The 20,985-nt window shown below is 44.4% G+C and overlaps 2 protein-coding genes, 2 long non-coding RNA genes and 1 pseudogene across 12 annotated transcripts in view; 2 read left to right on the top strand and 3 right to left on the bottom strand.

Moving 5' to 3' along the window:
- IARS2 (isoleucyl-tRNA synthetase 2, mitochondrial) overlaps positions 1-5,971 on the bottom strand; it is a 75,617-nt gene extending 69,646 nt beyond the window's left edge. Inside the window, exons 1-2 of one of the 2 annotated variants that reach the window (XM_008268410.5) lie at positions 5,531-5,971; positions 3,996-4,118 (exon numbers count right to left, since the gene is read on the bottom strand). In XM_008268410.5, the coding sequence (XP_008266632.2) occupies positions 3,996-4,118; positions 5,531-5,971 (564 nt within the window). The remainder of the gene's footprint in view (positions 1-3,995; positions 4,119-5,530) is intronic. The other variant, XM_089312216.1, reaches the window with a different exon arrangement.
- Positions 572-2,167, top strand: LOC103351020 (nucleophosmin pseudogene; annotated as a pseudogene). The gene has a single exon (XR_016219659.1). The product of XR_016219659.1 is annotated as a nucleophosmin pseudogene (transcript).
- Positions 5,972-6,612: 641 nt separating the features above from the next.
- Positions 6,613-10,167, bottom strand: LOC103350967 (uncharacterized). The gene is made up of 2 exons (XR_007909630.3): positions 10,030-10,167; positions 6,613-6,979 (listed from the first exon to the last, which is right to left on the bottom strand). It is a non-coding gene; the product is annotated as an uncharacterized LOC103350967 (long non-coding RNA).
- BPNT1 (3'(2'), 5'-bisphosphate nucleotidase 1) overlaps positions 10,159-20,985 on the top strand; it is a 28,004-nt gene continuing 17,177 nt past the window's right edge. For 4 of the 6 annotated variants that reach the window (XR_016219658.1, XR_016219657.1, XM_002717505.6 and 1 more), the window contains exons 1-2: positions 10,162-10,300; positions 17,040-17,167. Coding sequence is in view for 2 of the 6 variants with exons in the window: in XM_002717505.6 (XP_002717551.1) it covers positions 17,048-17,167 (120 nt within the window). In the remaining 4 variants the exon portion in view is untranslated. Of the gene's footprint in view, positions 10,301-17,039; positions 17,168-20,985 lie in introns of all 6 variants that reach the window. The other 2 variants (XM_070055335.2, XM_008268413.5) reach the window with 1 other exon arrangement.
- LOC149122537 (uncharacterized) overlaps positions 17,374-20,985 on the bottom strand; it is a 28,085-nt gene continuing 24,473 nt past the window's right edge. For both annotated transcript variants that reach the window (XR_016219662.1, XR_016219661.1), the window contains one exon: positions 17,374-17,736. This is a non-coding gene — a long non-coding RNA (uncharacterized LOC149122537). The remainder of the gene's footprint in view (positions 17,737-20,985) is intronic.

The raw sequence follows: 20,985 nt of genomic DNA, 5'->3' as shown, positions 1-20,985 counted from the left end.
TTAAATGTAATCACAATAGATAATAATGTACGAAGCCTTAGTAAAAACAATAGGAAGACAATATTTTACTAACTCCTCATTATCAAAAATCTTCCTCCTCTCAAAAAAATTTATCCATACTTTCAAGAATAATTGTTTTACAACTTTCACTTCCGTATCACAAAATTCATATAGTCTTTTGTTCGATGGACACATATTTGAAGGCCTACCATGCACGAGAAGTTATTCTAGGGCCTGGCATGATTCTGTCTTGAGAGCTACTTCTTGCAGTAGCAGCAGATTTTCTTTTTTTTTTTTTTTTTTTTTTTGACAGACAGTGAGAGAGAGAGAGACAGAGAGAAAGGTCTTCCTTTTCCATTGGTTCACCCCCAAATGGCCACTACAGCTGGCACGCTGCGCCAATCCGAAGCCAGAAGCCAGGTGCTTCCTCCTCGTCTCCCATGGGGTGCAGGGCCCAGCACTTGGGCCATCCTCCACTGCCTTCCTGGGCCACAGCAGAGAGCTGGCCTGGAAGAGGAGCAACCGGGACAGAATCCGGCACCCCAACCGAGACTAGAACCCGGAGTACCGGCGCCACAGGCGGAGGATTAGCCAAGTGAACCACGGCGCTGGCCCAGCAGCAGGCTTCTTATCTCTGTCCCCATTTTTCCCACCTAAGTTCGTTCTACCACCTCATGAAGAATCAATGGACATGAATATGAGCCCCCTGAAGTACCAGAACTATCTTTTCAACTGTGAAGAAAGGCCAACAAAGATTATCACTCTGTAGTGGAAAATGATGAAAATGAGCACCAGTTATTTTTAAGAATGGTCAGGTTAGGTGCTGGTGCACAGGATGAACTGCACATTGTTGATGGCAATGAATTATGAAGGCAATCCAATTAAAGTAACACTGGCAACTTTGAAAATGTCTGTACAGCCAACAGTTTCCTTTGGGTGCTTTGACACATGGTCTTGATGTTGAAATGCAGTTCATGCAGTTCAGGGCCAATGTGTATTAGTGGACAGCACTTAGTAGCTGTGGAGGAAGACGCTGAGTCAGAAGATGAAGAGGAGGACAACACAAAGTATTAAGAATATATGGGAAGCAATCTGCCCCTGGAGATGGCAGCAAGGTACCACAGAAACAAATACAGCTTGTTGCTGACGAAGATGATGAAGACGAAGATGAGGAGGTGTAAGCTGAAGAAAAAGCTCCAGTGAAGAAATCTATATTAAACACTCCGCCAAAAACATACAAAACTCAAACCAAAATGGAGAAGACTCAAAAACATCAACACCAAGATCAAAAGGTCAAGAATCCTTCAAAAAAACAGGAAAAATCTCCTAAAACATTCAAAGGACCTAGTTCTGTGAACAACATTAAAGCAATCATGCAAGCAAGTATAAAAACTGTGGTTCACTTCTCAAAGTGGAAGCCAAATTCATCAATTTTTTTTTTTAATTTTTTTTATTTGACAGGTAGAGTTTATAGACAGTGAGAGAGACAGAGAGAAAGGTCTTCCTTCCGTTGGTTCATTCCCCTAATGGCAACTACGGCTGGCACCGATCCAAAGCCAGGAGCCAGGTGCTTCTTCCTGGTCTCCCATGTGGGTGCAGGGGCCCAAGCACTTGGGCCATCCTCTGTTGCCCTCCCAGGCCATAGCAGAGAGCTAGACTGGAAGAGGAGCAACCGGGACAAAAATCCAGCGCCCCAGCTGGGACTAGAACCCAGGGTGCTGGCGCCACAGGCGGAGATTAGCCAAGTGAGCCATGGCCCTGGCCTAAATTCATCAATTATGTGAAGAATTGCTTCCTGATAGATGACTGACCAGGACAAAAAGTCTCTTTAAGAAAACAGTTTAAATGGTTTGTTAAAGTTTTCCATCTTATTTCATTTCTGTAACAGTTAATATCTTGCTGTCTTTTTTATAATGCAGAATGTGAGCTTTCCCTACCGTGTTTGGTAAATGCTGTCCAGGTTCTACTGCCAATACTCTGTTGACCTGAGCCAAGTGTTGTGGTATAGCAGGTTAAGTGCAACCTGTAGCACCAACATTCCAAATGGGCCTCAGTTCGATTCCCTACTGCTCCACTTTTGAGTCAGCTCCCTGCTAACACGCCTGAGAAAGCAGCGGAAAAATGGCCCAAGTGCTTGGGCCCCTGCACCCACATGGGAGACCAGGATGAAGCCTCTGGCTCCTGGTTCCTGGCTTGTCTCCCCAGCTCCAGCCATAGTGGCCATTTGGGGAATGAACCAGCAGATGGAAGCTCTCTCTCTCTCTCCCCCTCTCTCTGTAAGTTTGCCTTTCAAATAAAATAATCTTTATAAAAACAAACAGAACATGTTGTCCAAAATGCCGACTTAGTCTTTAAAAATGAAACTCCACCCTTTGCTTGGTTTTCACTGCATACGGAATGTTATGATAGGACACAGTAAGCCTAATATCAATCAGCTTTAAGCAAAGATAGTGACTGTTGGAAGTTCCTGTGTATTTTGGCATTATAAGACCAGGCCAGACCAGCCTATATGGCCCTGTTGGCCTGCATCAGAACCAGACTGCTTTAATACTGCAATAGAGGGGCCGGCGCCACAGCTCACTAGGCTAATCCTCTGCCTGTGGCATCGGCACACCGGGTTCTAGTCCTGGTCGGGGCGCCGGATTCTGTCCAGGTTGCTCCTCTTCCAGGCCAGCTCTCTGCTGTGGCCAGGGAGTGCAGCAGAGGATGGCCCAAGTGCTTGGGCCTTGCACCCCATGGGAGACCAGGAGAAGCACCTGGCTCCTGCCTTCGGATCAACGCGGTACGCTGGCCACGGCAGCCATTGGAGGGTGAACCAACGGAAGGAAGACCTTTCTCTCTGTCTCTCTCACTGTCCACTTTGCCTGTCAAAAAAAAAAAAAATACTGCAATAGAGTCCTATTTGATATAGCAACTCATTCTTCATCTTTCTCCAAATCTTAACTATACAAAATCACATTCTTGACTATTTAAACTTACTTAATTTTCCAGATTTATTTAACTATTAAGGCAACTTTTTAATCACTGATCATTAAGAATAACATGCAGTAAAAGGCACAAATCCTAAATTATTCAGTTTGATGGGCTTTGACTGTTTTGTACATTTGTTTATCCACTTACAGAGAAAGATCTCAAACACAAATCTGTTTCCCAGGAGTTTCCTTACATGCCTTTGAAATAAATGCCCTATTCCCACTCAACCTACCTCCCTAGGCAATCACTGCTTTGGGTATATTGTTTTAGATTTCTTGCATGTTCTAAAATTTTACTACTCAAGATATGGATCTACATCAATATATGGAGTTTTATATTACAATGAAAATCAACGCTGCTTTCTTCTTCAAGTCTTGCTACAAAAATTATTTCAGCTGAAATAATGTATACTTAGTAACAACGTCTATTTACATTCTGATTGAAGTTCAGTATTTCAATACAGACAGCCCTATAACAAAATTTGCTCTTAGCAGCCACTCAGCTAAACCGGCAGCCCTGGAGGAAGAGGAAAAAATGGAAAGAAGTGACTTGCAGCAAGCTTAAATGTGAAAAATCCCTTTTATTACTTTTAAATTCAACGAGTTGTCTCAGAGATGACCTTCCCTAACCCTCCCCTCTGCTTTTGCTTCCCTCCAAAGCACTCATCACTCTCTGGCACATTATACATGTCCTTTTTTTTTTTTTTTAATCTTTTTTATATCTTCCCTTCTAAAGCATAAGGACAGGACAGGTCTTTATTTTACTCAGTGCTATTCCCAGAATCTACAATGTCTGGCTCATAAAAGGTATTCAATAATTATAGACTAAATAAAATATTTATGAACACAGTAAGCTCAAAGCAAGTATCAGCAACTTTTCATGCAAGACTAAAACTGTTTATTGATGCTTTCTAGTTTAACTTTTAGTTTTACATACCAATATAAATAATTGGTATATAATTATATTGAAGAGTGTTTACATAAACATGTTTTTTCAAGTGTCATAATCTAAATTATAATTACCTTATTTAAAGCATGTCCTACATGAGGGTCACCATTTGCATAAGGAGGTCCATCGTGAAGACAAAATTCTGTCTTTACTTTTCTTTCTCTTTGCCATGAATAAAGTTCTGCAAATCCGCATTTCTGTTTAAAAAGAACAATGTGTAAACATCATATAAACACATGGTATTCCTGAATCTTAGCATACATAACAGCCAACATTTGCTTATTTCTTAACCCATTCCCATCTATTCAACCTCTAAATACAAAAGGTGAGGTTTCTGAAAGCACAGCTAAGGACTCTTAAAACTTTTCAATGGTTTCCCAGGTTAAAGTCTAAACTCTCCATGTGGTAGACAGGACCCTATAAAGGTTTAGTGGGGCGAGGGGCCAGTAAGTTAAGTCCCTGCCTATAAAGCTGGCATCTCATGAGTGACAGCTCCAGTCTCAGCTGCATCATTTTCAGTACAGTTCCCTGCTAATACACCTGGGAAAGCAGCAGATGATGGCCTAAGTGCATGGACCCCTGCACCCCTATTGGAAGCCCAGATGGAATTCCAGAATCCCGCGTTTGACCTGGCCCACCCCTGGCCATTGTGGCCACATGGAGAGTGAACCAGCAAATGGAAGCACTCTCTCTGTAACTCTGCCTTTCAAAAAAATTGAGAAATTTTTAAAATAAAACTCCAAGGTTCGGTGCCACCAAGTTCTCAGGCAGCCTCCCCACCCCTCCGTGCCAGGACGCTGAAGGAACTGTAGATCCCCGCTAAAGCGCATCTTTCTTTATCCTTGCTACTCTTTGGCTTCAGCACTTGGCAATCCCTAAGTTTGGAACAACACTCCCTGCAATCCCACTCCCCTTCCCTCACTTGCTGAGTGAGCTCATGGGCCTGTCTCCTCAACTGAAAATAACATCTCTCTTTCACAGGGCGGATGTAAAGACTGAATGAAAAAGTCAAACTGTCACACTTCCTAGCATCCACAAGGTACTGTGTCAAACTCTTTAAAAAATTAGATGAGCAAAACAGACTTATAACCTGGAACTAGTTATAAGAATAGAAATTACAGAGGTTTTTTTTAAGACTCTGAAAGTACAAAAACCAACAAAACGAATTTTCTGCCCTTACAAAGTTCAGTCTACAAGAGACAGACGCACCGATTTGTACAAGGAGGACTCGGAGAGGTCCTGCACCTTTACCTTTCCAGCTAGGGGGTCTCACGGTACAAGAGTGGGCTTCCACTTCCCCTCAGCCCTATGGCTGTTTGTTTCTACGTGTACAGAGGAATCAACTTTTATAGGTCTCCGGGAATGACTCCAAGGTCGGTTTCTTTGGCCTATGTAAGAAGCAGGGGCGTGCATTCGGTACATCGCGCTCCAGAACCTGCCCCAACTAAGACACTTATCTAGAGGTTCCTTCACTTTGGTTTTCAAACAAAAAACTGAAAGCGAGCGGAGGATCTCCCCCGAGCTGGCCACAACACGCGCGCCCAGCCGCCGGGCCGGGCCCGCTGACCCCGCCCGCCCCGCGGAGGCCCGCGCTGAGGCGGGCCCGTACCTGCTGGAGCTCCAGCTCCGTGTCCGGCTGCTGCCGGCCCAGCCGCTTCATGGGGAAGCTGGTCTGCGGCAGCAGCACCGTTCCCCGGTACCTGCCGCTCTCCGGGTTCGTCTGCTGGCTGTTGGCCCCAGAGACGGAGCGCACCACAAGCCTCCGGGTCGTTCCTCGCCACCCGGGGCGGCGCGGAAGGCGGGGCGGCCCCCACAAACTCCGGGCCGCGGCCAAGGTCGACGCCCCGGGCCCATGACGACGCAGCCCCCAACGCATGGCTGCGCCCACCTGCTTAGCACAAGGACTCCCTACCGGGTTTTGGGACACAACTGCACTAAAAACCCCAAAGACGCGCCGTGCGTGAGTGCGCACGCGCGGGGAGCACGGAAGGGGCGGGGAGCCGGCGGGAAGCACAGCCCTGGCGCAGTCGGCCAGTTCCGGGTTTTCCATGCCGCCGCGGCGACCCTTGCCCGCGGGCTCACGTGCGCATCCTGGTGCACTGCCTCTTAAAGACACACATGCACGCGCACGCTTGACAGCTATACCAACGCTACAACACATAAAGAATTAAAATGGTGCACTTTATAGGCAGAGAAGGCCCAGGAGAGCTGAGACAAGGAGCCAAAAGGGGTCTGGTTGTTAGAGGCAGAAACAACCCTCTAGGTTCAATAGTATTGGCTGTCATCTCTCCTGATTTCTCCCAAGGTCTTAGTAAACTCAGGGCACCTGTGCTCAGCTGGAATCACAGAGTGTCTCCATTGGGGTTGGTTCTTGGGCTTAGTGCAAGAGCTGAGTTCAAACCAGTGGCTGCCCATAATTTTAATTAACTAAAGATTCCCTAAGCACCTTCGTAGCCTACTCCTATAAAACAGTATACATGTGGCAACTTCTCTTGTTTCTGATGGAGTCTGCTGTGGCTGGTTGCCCACTTCTTAACACTTCAAAACTGTTACTACTTCATTGTAAAAAATACCTTTTGGGAATGGCCATCCTGATTGTAAAACACAATATTCAGAATAGATGTTTACATAAATAAAAAAATTAAAAGTGCCATATTTTTGACAAAATAGAAGGAAAAAAATAGAGAAAGCTTTTTCTTTTCAACCTAAGGGAAATTTTATTTAGTCTTTTAACAAGACTCTAGCTTAAAAAGCAGGTAGCGAGAGAAGGCTCAGGAGAGCCGGCTGTCAGTTCTTGTCAGTCTTGGAGATGAGGTCATCATGGATTCCAGTCAGTTTGTCATTCTGCCTCACCTTCTGCTTCAAGGTCATCTTCAGAGACTGGATCTGCATCTACGTCTTCCTCAGGCTTCCCTGGAAGGCCAAGGCCTCTGCTTGGCCCTTGCTCTGGACCTACACAATCTCCAGCTTGAGCTTTTCCTCAGTGTGGGCCTCCTTCTCGACCTCACCAGGTTGTCCTCCACACACTTCTTCAGCCACTCCGTGTTCCTGCAGTAGCCTCCAATTGATAGAGGCAGGCAGATAGGATTAAATTGATTAGATTCGTAAGCTGGAGACCACGCCATCCCCCATGCCGCCTTTCATGATCTCACCAGTATGCCCACCTGCCAATCAGACTATGTAACCATGCCCCTTTGGAAGTGAATAAAAGGCCTGGAGCACAGTGGGCCCCTCCCTTGTTATTCGCAGCCTCTCTGCCTCTGCCTATCTGTGGCTGCTCCTAATCAAATGCCTTGCTCCACGGGGCTCCCAGCCTGCTCTCTGCCTGGTATGGACCCAACTTGTGCTTCTAGACTTCTTTCTCTCCTAAATAAAGTCCTCACTTTTCTGTACATTTCTTTCACTGAAAGAAGAAGGAATCCAGGCATGAGACAGGGAGCAAAGTAGCAAGGTTTTATGGGGGACAGGGCATCCATCAGAATGGAAGGGACAGAGAGTGTGCCCAGTCTCTCAGACTGGGGGAAAGTGAGGTTACATGGTTAAATAGCAGGCTCAGAAGGGAGAAAGGGTTCAGGTTTCTCCTTCCCCTCCTCCTCCTCTAGGACAAAGGGTTTGCTGAGTGTAAATTAGGAAATTCTTCCCCAGGTTTGCTGGCTCTGGGCAGAGGGGCTTCCCCTTAGGGCATCTGGGAAAGTTACATTGCCCCATGTTATCAAGTCCTGAGGAGAGATTTCTCCTGGGAGCTTTCCTTGGTGGGGGAAAGGCTGGGACCACCTGGAAGGTTATCAGGGTCTAGGCAGGACTTTGAAGTGCAGATGCTGGTTTCCTCAGGCCCCTCTCACACACACAGGCTAATTTCTAGCTTCCTACCTAACAACGCTATGAGTATTCTCATTTTCCAGATAAGAAAACTGAGGCACTGCAGAGTTAAGTAACTTGCAAGATCATACAATTGGAAGAAGCAAAGCTAGAATCAATATCCAAGCAATTAAGCTACAGTGCTTATGTGCATAGTCACCACACTATATTGCCTTCCCTAAACTATAGAAAATATTTAAAACATATAAAAAACAACATATATAAAGTATGGCTACAGGGGTCGGCGCTGTGGCACAGTGGGTTAAAGCCCCAGCCTGCAGCGCTGGCATCCCATAGGGGCACCGTTCAAGTCCTGACTGCTCCTCTTCTGATCCAGCTCTGCTATGGCCTGTGAAGGCAGTAGAAGATGGCCCAAATCCTTGGGCCTCTGCACCCACATGGAGACCTGGAAGAAGCTCCAGGCTCCTGACTTTGGATCAGCTCAGCTATGTCCATTGCGGTCATTTGGAGAGTGAACCAGCGGAATGGAAGACCTCTCTCTCTCGAGCTCTACCTGGTAGCTTTGGGATCTACATGGAAGGAAGGCCTATACTTCCGGGAATGGAAGGTTCCTACCTGTACTTCGGGGGAGGGGGGGTCCTTGTCAAGGTCCCTGAGGGTGCCTAAAGGTCAACCAATGAGGACTGGACCCGCCTCAACTTTTAACTCCCATGCCCTGAATCTATAAAAGGAGCTCTCCCAATCTCTCAGGCAACTTCCCTGGCCCCCACTCTGTTTCTCTGTTGGGACTGTGGAACCTCGCCCGGGGGGCGGAACCCCAATAAAAGCCTGTGAATTAATTGATTCGTCTGCCTGGGAAGATTTGTTATGCGCCGGACACCTTGCACTACCTCTCTCTGTAACTCTTTCAAATAAATAAAATAATTCTTAAAAAAAAAATGGCTACAAATCAAAAAGATAACTACAAACAACCCAACAGAAAAGAAAGACAAAAAAGCACAGGTAATTCAAGCACACAAAAAATGAAAATGAAGACAGGATGCATAATTTTAGGGTTTTGAAAGCAGGCAGTTATGATGTGGAATAAAGAAGTTTGATAACAGGGCTTGGGAGACAGAGCAAGTGGACTGCTGGAAGTTTTGTGAAATACACATTGTTTTTCTGAGCAGCAATTTGGAAAATCAATGACCATTTAAAATGCACTTGATCTTTGACCTACAGTTTCATATCCTTCTGCATTAGCAGGAAGCTGGATCCTGGACATTCCCTCTCATATAGGATGCTCACGTCCCGAGCAGCAGCTGAATCCGTTGCACTGAAACGCTTGCCGTGTTATTTTCATGGACGTAGGAGCAGCACTTATGTACCTCATAGCTGTGTATTTGACAAGCGACGAAAAGAAAGGAACTGCCTTGGAAGCGTTCTGTGCTTGCCTTAGGTGCTGCACCCCGAGACTTCCAGCAGGGCTAAGGGGCACCCATCTAAGCACTGGGGCAAGGATATATGAGGAAGACTGGGTAAAGGTTAGCCTGGCACAGACCCCAACGCATTCTGACAGCTGCATTCCATTCACCATAGAGACCGTGCCCACGCAGGGCACGCTGTAGATCTGCAAAGGGCAGAGCACTTTACTCTTCAGGTTGGCTGATCATGAAAGGGGCAGGTGGCACAAGCTGCTAAGCGACTTGGTGAACTGGTTCCGTCTGTATCGCTCCCTGCTTAAGAAGTTCACGCCAGCTAAGATCTGCCGCTGTGGGCACACACCCCTTGAGAGGTTCCCGGTCCGCATCTTTGCTCGTCTTGTACTAGCCGAGCGCCAAGCTCAATGCGCGCTGCGCTCCCGGCTCGTTGACCTGGGCGACCTGCGGGCACCCGGCGCAGCAGACGCCCCGCTCTCGCGCCGGCCGAGGTGGGTCACGGCCCCGGTAGCGGCCAGCAGGAGGAGGGCGACTCGCTGGGGGCCTCGCCATGGTCTGTGAGGACGCGGAGCTGGAGCTGCGGCAGAGAGGGCCGCCAATGGAAGGTTTAGAAGAGCATAGGGGACTGGGAGTAAGCACACTGAACTCTGCGTAAAGTTGATTTGTGGCCGGGGAGGTGGAGACGGATGGCTCGGTGGACACCCCGAGACCCTGGACGAACCCCTAAGTGAAGTAGCCGCAGCCGCGGAGCCCTACTGCTAACCTAGCGAACACTTTTTTTTTTTTTTTTTAATAAAAAAGAGTCAACTGCGCAAAATGGAAAGGAAGACACCCAAAACAAACGTCAGTCTCTGAAAGTAGACCGGCCTACCGCTGCACGCCGGGTGACCAGCACCTACGGAGAGCTTGAGGAAAACACGGAGCCAAGGATCCCTCCTGCGGATCGCATCCGGCGGGCCATCGAAGCAGCCACTGTGCGCTTGCGCCGAATCCGCCGCATGCCCAGTGGCTACGGCAGGGTTGCCCTCCAGCCCCAAATGACCTCCTGCGGTAGTGGACGCCGAGAGGGACCTTTGGCTTCCTAACGCAGTTGTCGTTGTCCCTGCGGTGTCTTCTAACGTGGTGGCTCTTCGTTTGTCGCTGTAAGTCTCCCCTGCCTGTCGGATCTGAGTAGTGTCTTGATTTGTTAATTCCACCCCTGTGCACAGGTAACAAGAGTTAGGTTAAAAAAAATAAGGAAAAAAAAAAAAAAACCCACGCAACTATGTGAATGGATTGCCCCCTCCAAATGTCCCGATTTTGGACTTAGTTTTTTTTCAGTTATACAGGGGGAGGAGAGGTCTTCGCTAGTTCACTCCCCAATTGGCTGCAACGGTCAGAGCTGTGCCGATCTGAAACCAGGAACCAGGAGCTTCTTCCGGGTCTCTCACGCGGGTGCAGGGGCCCCAGGACCCGGGCCATCTTCTATTGCTTTTCCAGGCCACAGTAGAGAGCCGGATCGGAAGTGGAGCAGCCGGGACCAGAACCGGCACCCATATGGGATGCTGGCACTGCAGGCGGCGGCTTTACCCGCTAGGCCACCGCTCCAGCCCCCTTGGCCTAAGGCTCTTGATTTTTCCTGGATTGTCTGTGCTTTTCGTGCTCTGGGGTCGTCTCGTAGCTGTACTTTACGGCAACAACAAGGCAACAACAAGACACTGAATTCGTTCGGGCACCCAAATTTAGAAATCGTCTTAGAACTAAAAGTACTTTTCATGAGACTATCAGATGTTCTTCCAGGTGATATTTCCACATATTTGTAGTCATTCATGATTTCTTTGGGCTTTCCTGGAAATACAATTGCTAGGTTTTTTTTTTTAAGAGAACATTTTACTTTTACTGAGATTCTCAAAACCCTCCTGAGAGGTTTCACTGCTCTCTTCTCCATATCAGTAGTGCTCAGGAACATGGTCCCCACCCTCTGCAAACAGGGCAGCCTTTTTCTTATCTATGCCAGTCTTACAAATTAACAATCACTTCTCTTTGCTTTCATTTGCCTTTTCGGAACATGGGAACATGTCATACATTTTAATGGTTATTGTTTGTCTTTTTCTTTTTTTTTTTTTTTTTTTTTTTGACAGGCAGAGTGGACAGTGAGAGAGACAGAGAGAGAAAGGTCTTCCCTTGCCGTTGGTTCACCCTCCAATGGCCGCCGCTGCAGCCGGCGCACCGCGCTGATCCGATGGCAGGAGCCAGGATCCAGGTGCTTCTCCTGGTCTCCCATGGGGTGCAGGGCCCAAGCACCTGGGCCATCCTCCACTGCACTCCCTGGCCATAGCAGAGAGCTGGCCTGGAAGAGGGGCAACCGGGACAGAATCCGGCGCCCCGACCGGGACTAGAACCCGGTGTGCCGGCGCCGCAAGGTGGAGGATTAGCCTATTGAGCCACGGCGCCGGCCTGTTTGTCTTTTTCTAGAAATTGCTTGGTCTTGTCCTTGCTCATTTTTCTTTTGCATTATTCATCTTTCACACATTGATGTCTGAGAGCCCTTTCCAGACTAGCCCATTAGTCTACTTCATGATACAAGACTTTTAAAGATCATCTTGTAATTACCTAATTGTTTATGGCATTGTGGCTATGTAGAAATTTTCATTTTTGTGCAAATTTGCCATTATTTATCAGGCTAATAAGGCATTTCATTCATGTTATAGTCTCATACCATTATGGGTTCATTTTTTAAAAAAAACCATGCATTGACCTAGAATATATTTTGATACAAAAAATGCAAAAGGACTTAACATTTTTAGAGTTATCAAAATTATGTGCAATTGATTTTCCTCTGTGATTGGAAATATCAGTTAGTGTTTGAGTCAAGTTTTTAGTGTAATTCATTAGTGTCTCTAGCTAAACTGTTTTAATTACAATTTTATGTGTTTTGATAATTGATAGGAGAAGTATATTTATTCATTGTTTTCAGAATTTACTGTCATATACCTATTTTTATTTTTTTTTCCAGAGGATTATGAACTTTAGCATCATTTGGCCAGGGTCTTAAAGATAAATAATTTTGGCCAGCGCCACGGCTCACTAGGCTAATCCTCCACCTGCGGCGCCGGCACCCCGGGTTCTAGTCCCGGTTGCTCCTCTTCCAGTCCAGCTCTCTGCTGTGGCCCGGGAGTGCAGTGGAGGATGGCCCAAGTGTTTGGGCCCTGCACCTGCATGGGAGACCAGAAGCACCTGGCTCATGGCTTCAGATCAGGGTGGTGTGCCGGCCGCAGCCCGCCGGCCGCAGTGGCCATTTGGTGGTGAACCAACGGAAGGAAGACCTTCTCTCTGTCTCTCTCACTGTCCACTCTGCCTGTCAAAAAAAAAAAAATACAAAATAAAAAAGAGATTTAAAAAAGATAAATAATTTTAGTATTTTAATCAGAAACACGTTAGTTTTATAGCCCAATCCTCATATGCTCACCATCTTTAAATTGAATTCAAGATACCTCTCCCAGGCTATGATAAGAAACTGGTTCTTTGATTCCTGTTATTTTTCATCCTTTTAACCTAGTCCCATTGGCAGTTGTAAAGATTTCTTAAATAGATGGGGGTGTTAGGTTGATTACTTTGGATGTTATGCAACCCTTTTTCATATCTACTCTATACCCAAGGCCAGAATGTTGTGAAAAAGAAATTCTCTGATTAAGGGTCATGGTGATTATCATATTGCATTCTGAAAGTCAAAAGCTATTGCAAAAGTTATAAGAACTTTGTCTCCTTATCACTGCCTCATAGTCAAAACTTAGGACATAATTTAATAGTAGTATTATTAGCTAGTCAGTATTATTTCAGGCTTAAAAAGGCAAATGCTTTACAGGTGTTACTCATTTAATAATTGTAACACCACTATATTGTAGGTACCTCTGTTGTCTCCATTTTAGGTTTAGGCACAGAATTTCAGTGTCTTTCTCAAGACCATGCAGCTAATGTGTGCTAGGGCCAGGATTTGAACACAGGTATTTGTTTTCAGAGCTCATGCCCTTAACCACTATGCCGTTGACTCAGCTTTCAGAAAGGCATGGTCATAAAAGGTAGTGTTTTTAGCACCAAGGTGTAAAATTAGTAGAGAAGGGAGTACAGTGGGTGTAATTTGAACCGCTTTAAGGAAGTTAACCTGCATTCAACTAGTTTGGGCATTGTTCTTAGTCCACCTGTAGCATCAAAAGGTAATTCTCATATGAGCACCTGGAGAGGGCACAATTAAAAAGGCAAGCAGGAACCTCTTTCATAGATCTTGTGTTTTAATATGGTTTACTGCATTTCTTTATACTAAGAACCAAAAATTGTATCCATTTCTTTTTTAAAAAAGAAAACTATTAGAGCTAAGGGATAATGCTATTTCATTACTTTGGACCAGAGAAGTATATCAGAGAAGAATGCTTGACATGCCATCTGGCATATAAACACATCAAGAAGATTTTATAATTAGCACAGCCTTGGCAATAGCTGCAATTGCAGTTACTTTTGTTTTTTCTTTTGCTGCTTTAAACATTTTCTGGAAATTGAAGTCCTTTCAAAGACTCTTGCACGATGCTGAGTCAGCAGCTGAGGCTCTCTCTCATTTATGTTGCAGAGAGTGACCTCGCTCCTTTGTTTTGCCAGATGTAATCATTTTAATAAGATTAAGACATGCCAGGAGTTCTTGACAGATTTAAAATAAAAGTTAATTTCTAGACCTCAAAAAAAAATGCTTGAAATACCTCATTTGCCAACTAAAAGTGATTTGTGGAATCTCTCTTTATGAATCGGTTAGCTTTATATCAAACTTCATTTTTTTTCATTCTTTTTTTTAATTTTTGTTTTTAAAAAAGATTTATTTGTTTGAAAGGCAGGGTGATATATAGAGAGAGGCAGAAACAGAGAGAGAAAGAGAGGTGGTGAGGTTCTACGCTGAGGCCATGAGTGAGGCTGTGCTCCATCAGGCCTGGCCTCTCCTGCCCATTGCTGCTCTTTCTGCTCAGCTGAGTACCTTTTGTATCTCACAATTGGACATACCTCCCTTCTTCAGCCCCAGGCTCCCAACTATTGGGTTCCTGCTCCATGGTGTGGCTGCTGACAGCCAGTTCAAATAAACTAGAAACTCCAAAAAAAGAAAAAAAAAATCTGGTTCACTCCCCAAATGGCTGCTATAACCAGGGCTGGGCTAAACCAGGACCCCAGAATTCTGTCTAGGTCTTCCACGTGGGTGGCAGGAGCCCAGGTGCTTGGGCCATCTGCTGCTACTTTCCCAGGCACATTAGCAGGAAGCTAAATCTGAAGCAGAGCAGCTGGGACCTGAACGGTACTCAGATATGAAAAGCTGGCATCATACACAGTGGCTTAACCCACTATGCCACAGTGCTGGCCCCTGCATACATTTTGTGAGGGAAGCAGTACACAGTTAAAAACTAAAAGTTTTTCTTTGAAATAAGAAAATACCATGGACTTGGCAAACATAAGAGGAAGAGGAGAAAACATGTATGAAGCCTGACAAGGCTCAAATGATTGCTTAAGCAGGCTCAAAGGTAAATGATATCTATGAAAAGTTGTAACGATACTATATAGTGAAGAAAAATGATCTTCCTGTCACATAAGTCTTCTATAACATGGGGATAGCCACAACAAAGCAACACATGTTCTAACGTTCTCAGGAGTTAAGACATCTGGGTAGAATACATTAGTTGCTTGAAGGCCACTTTTCCAGCACAGAATAAATCAGATGTAAGACTGGTCATAGATATAAAAGAGTTGTTTAAGTCCTCCAAAGTGTTTGCTAAATATTCTTCCTCGCTTTCTATTTGAGGTTTTCCTGAATTGGTAGTAATCACAACTGTTATAGTCAACGTGTAATACCAAATATGCTAAGAAAACCAATCTAGCCTGATTATGACATAAGATAAGCCATGTTATTTTCATTGTAATTCCAGAGAGCTATTGGTATAGTATGGCATTCATTACTTACATCAATTTCAATTCTTCTTTTTTAAAAAGTTTCGAAAACTTCACTTAAGTTTATCATCTCAATTTTGTTTATCATTCTGTAAATAGAATACAGGTGATAGAAAAAAAGGAGTTAAAAGATACCTCAAATCTAATACTTAAGTAGAGTTTGTGGTAGAAAATGACTGTTCTGAATTGAGGATTTTTAAGTCCTTTCTCTTTATATAACATATTTTTTTTGTGTGTGTATATATATATATATAAAATAGTGTACTCCCTAATGGCAAGGAAATAGTGTTGGCTTGATCTGCTTTAGAGGTGGAAGGGTTTCTGTCCTAGGTTCCTCCCCCATAAACATTCAAGTACATGAAGGTTATTAGGTAGTGTTCTTGGGATCACTTTTTTTTTTTTTTTTTTTTTGACTGGCAGAGTAGACAGTGAGAGAGAGAGACAGAGAAAAAGGGTCTTCCTTTTTCCGTTGGTTCACCCCCACCAATGGCCGCTGCGGCCGGCATGCTGCGCTGATCCAAAGCCAGGAGCCAGGTGCTTCTGGGCTCCCATGCAGGTGCAGGGCCCAAGCACTTGGGCCATCCTCCACTGCACTCCTGGGCCACAGCAGAGAGCTGGCCTGGAAGAGGAGCAGAATCTGGCGCCCCAACCGGGACTAGAACTGGGGGTGCCAGCACCGCAGGTGGAGGATTAGCCTATTGAGCCGCGGCGCCGGCCTCTTGGGACCACTCATAGCAGGGAAGAAGTAGAAGGATGCTGGGCTGGAATGTATTCTCAAGTAAGGTACCCATTGCCCTCACTGGGTACTCAGAAGCTGGGGTGCCCCTCAGAAATCTGGAGGCAGTTCAGTTGGGGTGCAGAGTGGCCTTTAAACCGTTCTGTTGACAAGTTTCAAGTGAGGTGACTCTGCTCAGCACATAGCTGCCCAAAGAAAGATGGCAGCTAAGGACCATCCATAGGCAGCAGTTTCCACAGCTGGGAGGCCAGTTCTTCAGTCCTGAATGGAATCTGAGAGGTGCACTCCAGCATCCAAAACAGTCACCAAAATGGCAGGATTTTTTTATTTTAGAAGAGAAAGATCTATAGAAAGAGCTCTCATCCACTGGTTCACTTCCCAGATGCCCACAACAACCGGGCCTGGCAGCAAGCCAGGAATAGAATCCACGTTTCCTATGTTGGGGGCAGGAACCCATTTACTTGATCCATCGTCACTGCCTCCCAGGATCTGCAACAGCAGGAAGCTGGAGTCAGGAGCTGGAGCCAGGAATCAAACTCAGGGACTCTGAGGTGCAATGTGGGCATCATGACCACTAGGCTTAGCTCCTGCCTTTAAATTGCAGGGTCTGTGTTTGATTTTCAAAGAGGAACGCACTGGATCCTTAAGGCAGCATTTTCCATTGTACTGGAACTAGGGACTTCTTTAACACTCATTACTTTACTGTAGTTATATGTTGCTTGTTCTCTATTATTTGGCTGCTGATGAAATTTTATTCAATCTTTAGAGGAATAGTTATTGATTTTCAGAAATCATTGTAGACCCATGCAGTGCCTCCCCTATTTAGTTACCTCCACATATACTTCCCCCTTACACTTTTCATACCCCTCTTAGCACTTACCAGTTTCATATTGTAGATATTAGGTTACATTATGTTACCCACAACCCAGCAAAATAGTAGTTCCTCAAAGGCACATGTTACATCTTATATTTTCAGCCACTGGAGCAGTTTCTTTGGATGTAGCTTTCAGGGTATGTGCACACTGAACACCCCACAAAAAAAGAAAAAAAATTCAAATTCTCCCATGCTCAGTAGCCTGTGTCAGTCCCAAGGAATCACACAATAAGTATGTGTGGAATTGAATTCAGGTAAATTAAACCAGTACTTGGCTTTGAAAGTGTAACAAAACATTTTTCTCAATTTCCTTTAGGGCTCATCATGGCTTCCAGTCACACTGTGTTGATGCGGTTGGTAGCCTCAGCTTATTCCATTGCTCAAAAGGCAGGCATGATAGTGAGACATGTTATTGCTGAAGGAGACCTGGGAATTGTGGAGAAGGTATGACACGTGACATCTCATTTCATACCTACTGTGTTTTCCTTCACTGAAGTTTAATTTAAAGATGTAACTATTTGGATTGGCTAGCAGTTAACACACTTGAGGGCTTTCTTTTGATACTGTAAGACCCTTGGTTTAATGGATTCCATTTCTGCTTGGGGAATTACATCAAGTGTTCTAGATTTTATTCATATGACTAGGTTGTCTTTTTTTTTTTTTTTTTTAACATTTATTTATTTGAAAGGCATAGTTAAAGGAGAGACAGAGAAATCTTCCGTCTGCTGATTCACTCTCCACATGGCTGCAATGGCCAGGGCTGTTCCAGGTGGAAGCCAGGAGCCAGGAGCTTCTTCCGGGTCTCCCCTGTGGGTGGCAGGGCCCAGGGACTTGGGCCGTCTTGCACTGCTTTCCACGTACATTACCAGAGATCTGGATTTGAAGTAGAGCAGCTGGGACTCAAACCGGTGTCCATGTGGGATGCTGCCACTGCAGACGTCCCTGAATAGGTCTTCTCACCAATATCCAGTCCCAGGACAAATCCAAGAGTAATCCTGTAAAACCCTGCAATTCTTAGGAAAAGCAACATGTTTGGTAAAATCTGGCATTTAAATAGGTATTCCTTATATTCAAAGCAATACATTTTTTTTCTCATGGAAGAAAAATTCAGAGTTTTCCTTTTTAGTATGGTAATTTGAAAATTAGGTATGTTACCAGAAAGTTTTTGGTGGTAGTTGATTTTTTTTTCTTCTTTTGAAATAGTAAGAGAGAGAGAGAATCGATCTTCCATCTGCTGGTTCACTCCCCAAATGGCTGCAACAGCCAGAGCTGGGCCAGACTGAAGCCAGGATGGGTGTCCCATGTAGGTGGCAGGGGCCCAGACACTTAGGCCATTGTATGCAGCTTTTCCCAGGTGCATCAGCAGGGAGTTGGATTGGAAGTGAAGCAGCTGAGACTCTAACCAGCACTCATGGGTACCAGCATTGCAGGTGGCGACTTTTCCTGCTATACCACAACACTGGCCCTGAGGGTTGATTCTTTAAAGAAATAACACCATGCAGGTATTCCAGCTTAAAATAGTATTTCTTCCGTAAGATTTGGTTATTTCACATGATAAACTTTAAATATAAATTTCTATATATTGACTTTTAATCTTTAAGTCTTTAGCATTATGTTTAAGGAAGATTGTATTATATTTTTGTCCAAGTGGGAAAATTATGGAAGATGATTTGTCATTAACACTTTAATAGTCATAGAGATAGAGTCATAGCTAAGTCCCTCGCTTATGATAAATTAGGCATCTATCTAATGTTATTACTCTTAGAAAAATTAGAGCCACATAGGTGAGTAACAAACAACTCTTAGCCTAGCAGGTAAGATGTCTGCAAGTTATGTGTCAGTACCTGGGTTTGAGTCCCAGCTCTGGCTCCCGATTCTACCTTCCTGCTAATGCAGACCTTGGAAAGTAGTGGTGATGGCTCAAATAAATGGGTTCCTACCACCTGCATAGGAGACCTGAACTGAGTCTCTGGTTTCCAGCTTCAGCCTGGCTTAGCCATGGCCACTGAGGATATTTGGAGTGAACCAGAAGATAGCAGCTATCTCTTTCTATGTGTCTCTTAAATTAAAAAAAAAAAAAAAATCAAGCTATTCATAGTTGTATAAATGACATCTCTCCCATTCCTCTATCCCAAGGCACTGTTAGATGTATTCATAGCTGGGTGAACAACATTACCCCAAAATTGTAATTCATGATTCATTTTTCAGCCTGGATGGAACAGGACAGTTGCTAGCAGGGCACAGGACTGTGCTCCTGACTCTGTCCTGTCTTCTGGGAGTGCTAGATAATGCACTGAGTCACAAGAGTAAGTGTTAGAAATAGTCGTAAGCTCTGAGAAAAGTGGGCCAAATCCAGTAGGAATAAAATTATATCCTGTATTCACAGTCAAGTAATATAAGGTAAATCCAGTTCAATTCTTTTTGTAAAAGAGGTTATGGGGTGGGCATTTAGCTTAACAGTTAAGACAGCAGATAGGGTGGCTGTGTCCCATATTGGAGTATCTGAGTTCAGAAACATGTTCCCTCTCCTGACTCCAGCTTTCTAATAAGGGAAACTCTGGGTGCTGATATAAATTACTGGGTATCTGCCACCATGTGGGAGACCTGGATTAAGTTCCTGAATCCCAGCTTCCATTGGCCCTGTCCCAGCTGTGGTGGGCTGATGGGAGCTTGTCCCCTTTCTCACAAGCTCCCTACCCCCTATTTGTCTGCCTTTAAAATCAATAAATAATTTTTTAAAATTTGAAACAGAGATAAAGACAGAGAAAGAACTTCCCAAAATGCCTATAACACCCAGGGCTGGGACAGACTGAAGGCAGAGCCTGGAACTTAGTCAGGTGGTGGTGTGGCCTGAGTACCTGAGCTTTGAAACACTGCCTCCCAGGGTATACATCAGCAGAAGGCCAGATGATGGTAGACCTAGAACTTAAACCTGATTTTCCAGTATGGGATGTGATGCCAGTTTCCCAAGTAGCATCCTAACCACTGTGCCAAATACATATACCAAATAATTTTTTTAAAATTTATAAAAAACAAGAAAGGTTTCAATTGACCATATATACATGTTTAATGATATCACAGTTTAGTACAGATGCTTTCAGAAGGCTGCTAATCTCTTTTTCATAAAATATTTTCTATTTTTAAAAATAGGCAATGGAAAAGAATAGCAAAAAGTAAATGAAAATCATCTATCATCCCATCATCACCAGTAATTCGGATCATTTCATTACATATTTTTTTTCTTTCACATCACTTTGTTTAAAGTGAATTTATGTTGTGATTATATTAGATGTACAATTTTGTAGCCTTTAGCTAAGGAGAAATAGATTGTCCAAGTTAGAAAAAAGTTTCATTGTCCTATGTACTACTGTGCAGGCACTTCTTTTTTGAATCTTTTTTTTTTATTTAGTAAATATAAATTTCCAAAGTACAGTTTATGGATTACATTGGCTCCCCCCCCCATAATTTCCCTCCCACTCGCACCCCTCCCATCTCTTGCTCCCTCTCCCATTCCATTCACATCAAGATTCATTTTCAATTATCTTTATATACAGAAGATCAATTCAGTATATATTAAGTAAAGATTTCATGAGTTTGCACCCACACAGAAACACAAAGTGTAAAAATACTGTTTCAGTACTAGTTATAGCATTACTTCACATTGGACAACACACTAAGGACAGATCCCACATGAGAAGTAAGTACATAGTGACTCCTGTTGTTGACTTAACAGTTTGACACGCTTGTTTATGGCGTCAGTAATCTCCCTAGGCTCTAGTCATGAGTTGCCAAGGCTATGGAAGCCTTTTGGGTTCACCGACTTCGATCTTATTCCAACAGGGTCATAGTCAAAGTGGAAGTTCTCTCTTCCCTTCAGAGAAAGGTACCTCCTTCTTTGATGGCCCCGTTCTTTCCACTGGGATCTCACTCACAGAGATCTTTCATTTAGGTCCTTTTTTTTTTTCCCCCCAGAGTGTCTTGGCTTTCCATGCCTAAAATACTCTCATGGGCTCTTCAGCCATATCCGAATGCCTTAAGGGTTGATTCTGAGGCCAGAGTGCTATTTAGAACATCTGCCATTATATGAGTCTGCTGACACTTACTTCTAATACTTTATATCTACCTGTTGATGCTTTTTTTTTTTTTTAAGGTCTGTTTATTTGTAAGGCAGAGTTGAAGAGAGGCAGAGGCAGAGAAAGATGTTTATCTGCTAGTTCACTCCCCAAATGGCTGCAACAGCCAGAGCTAGGCCGATCCTAAGC

This window comes from Oryctolagus cuniculus, chromosome 13, assembly GCF_051225735.1.
Source record: "Oryctolagus cuniculus isolate XC-2025 breed Fujian yellow rabbit chromosome 13, ASM5122573v1, whole genome shotgun sequence".
Taxonomy (NCBI): Eukaryota; Metazoa; Chordata; class Mammalia; order Lagomorpha; family Leporidae; genus Oryctolagus; species Oryctolagus cuniculus.
This window is presented reverse-complemented; position numbering and strand designations above follow the sequence as displayed.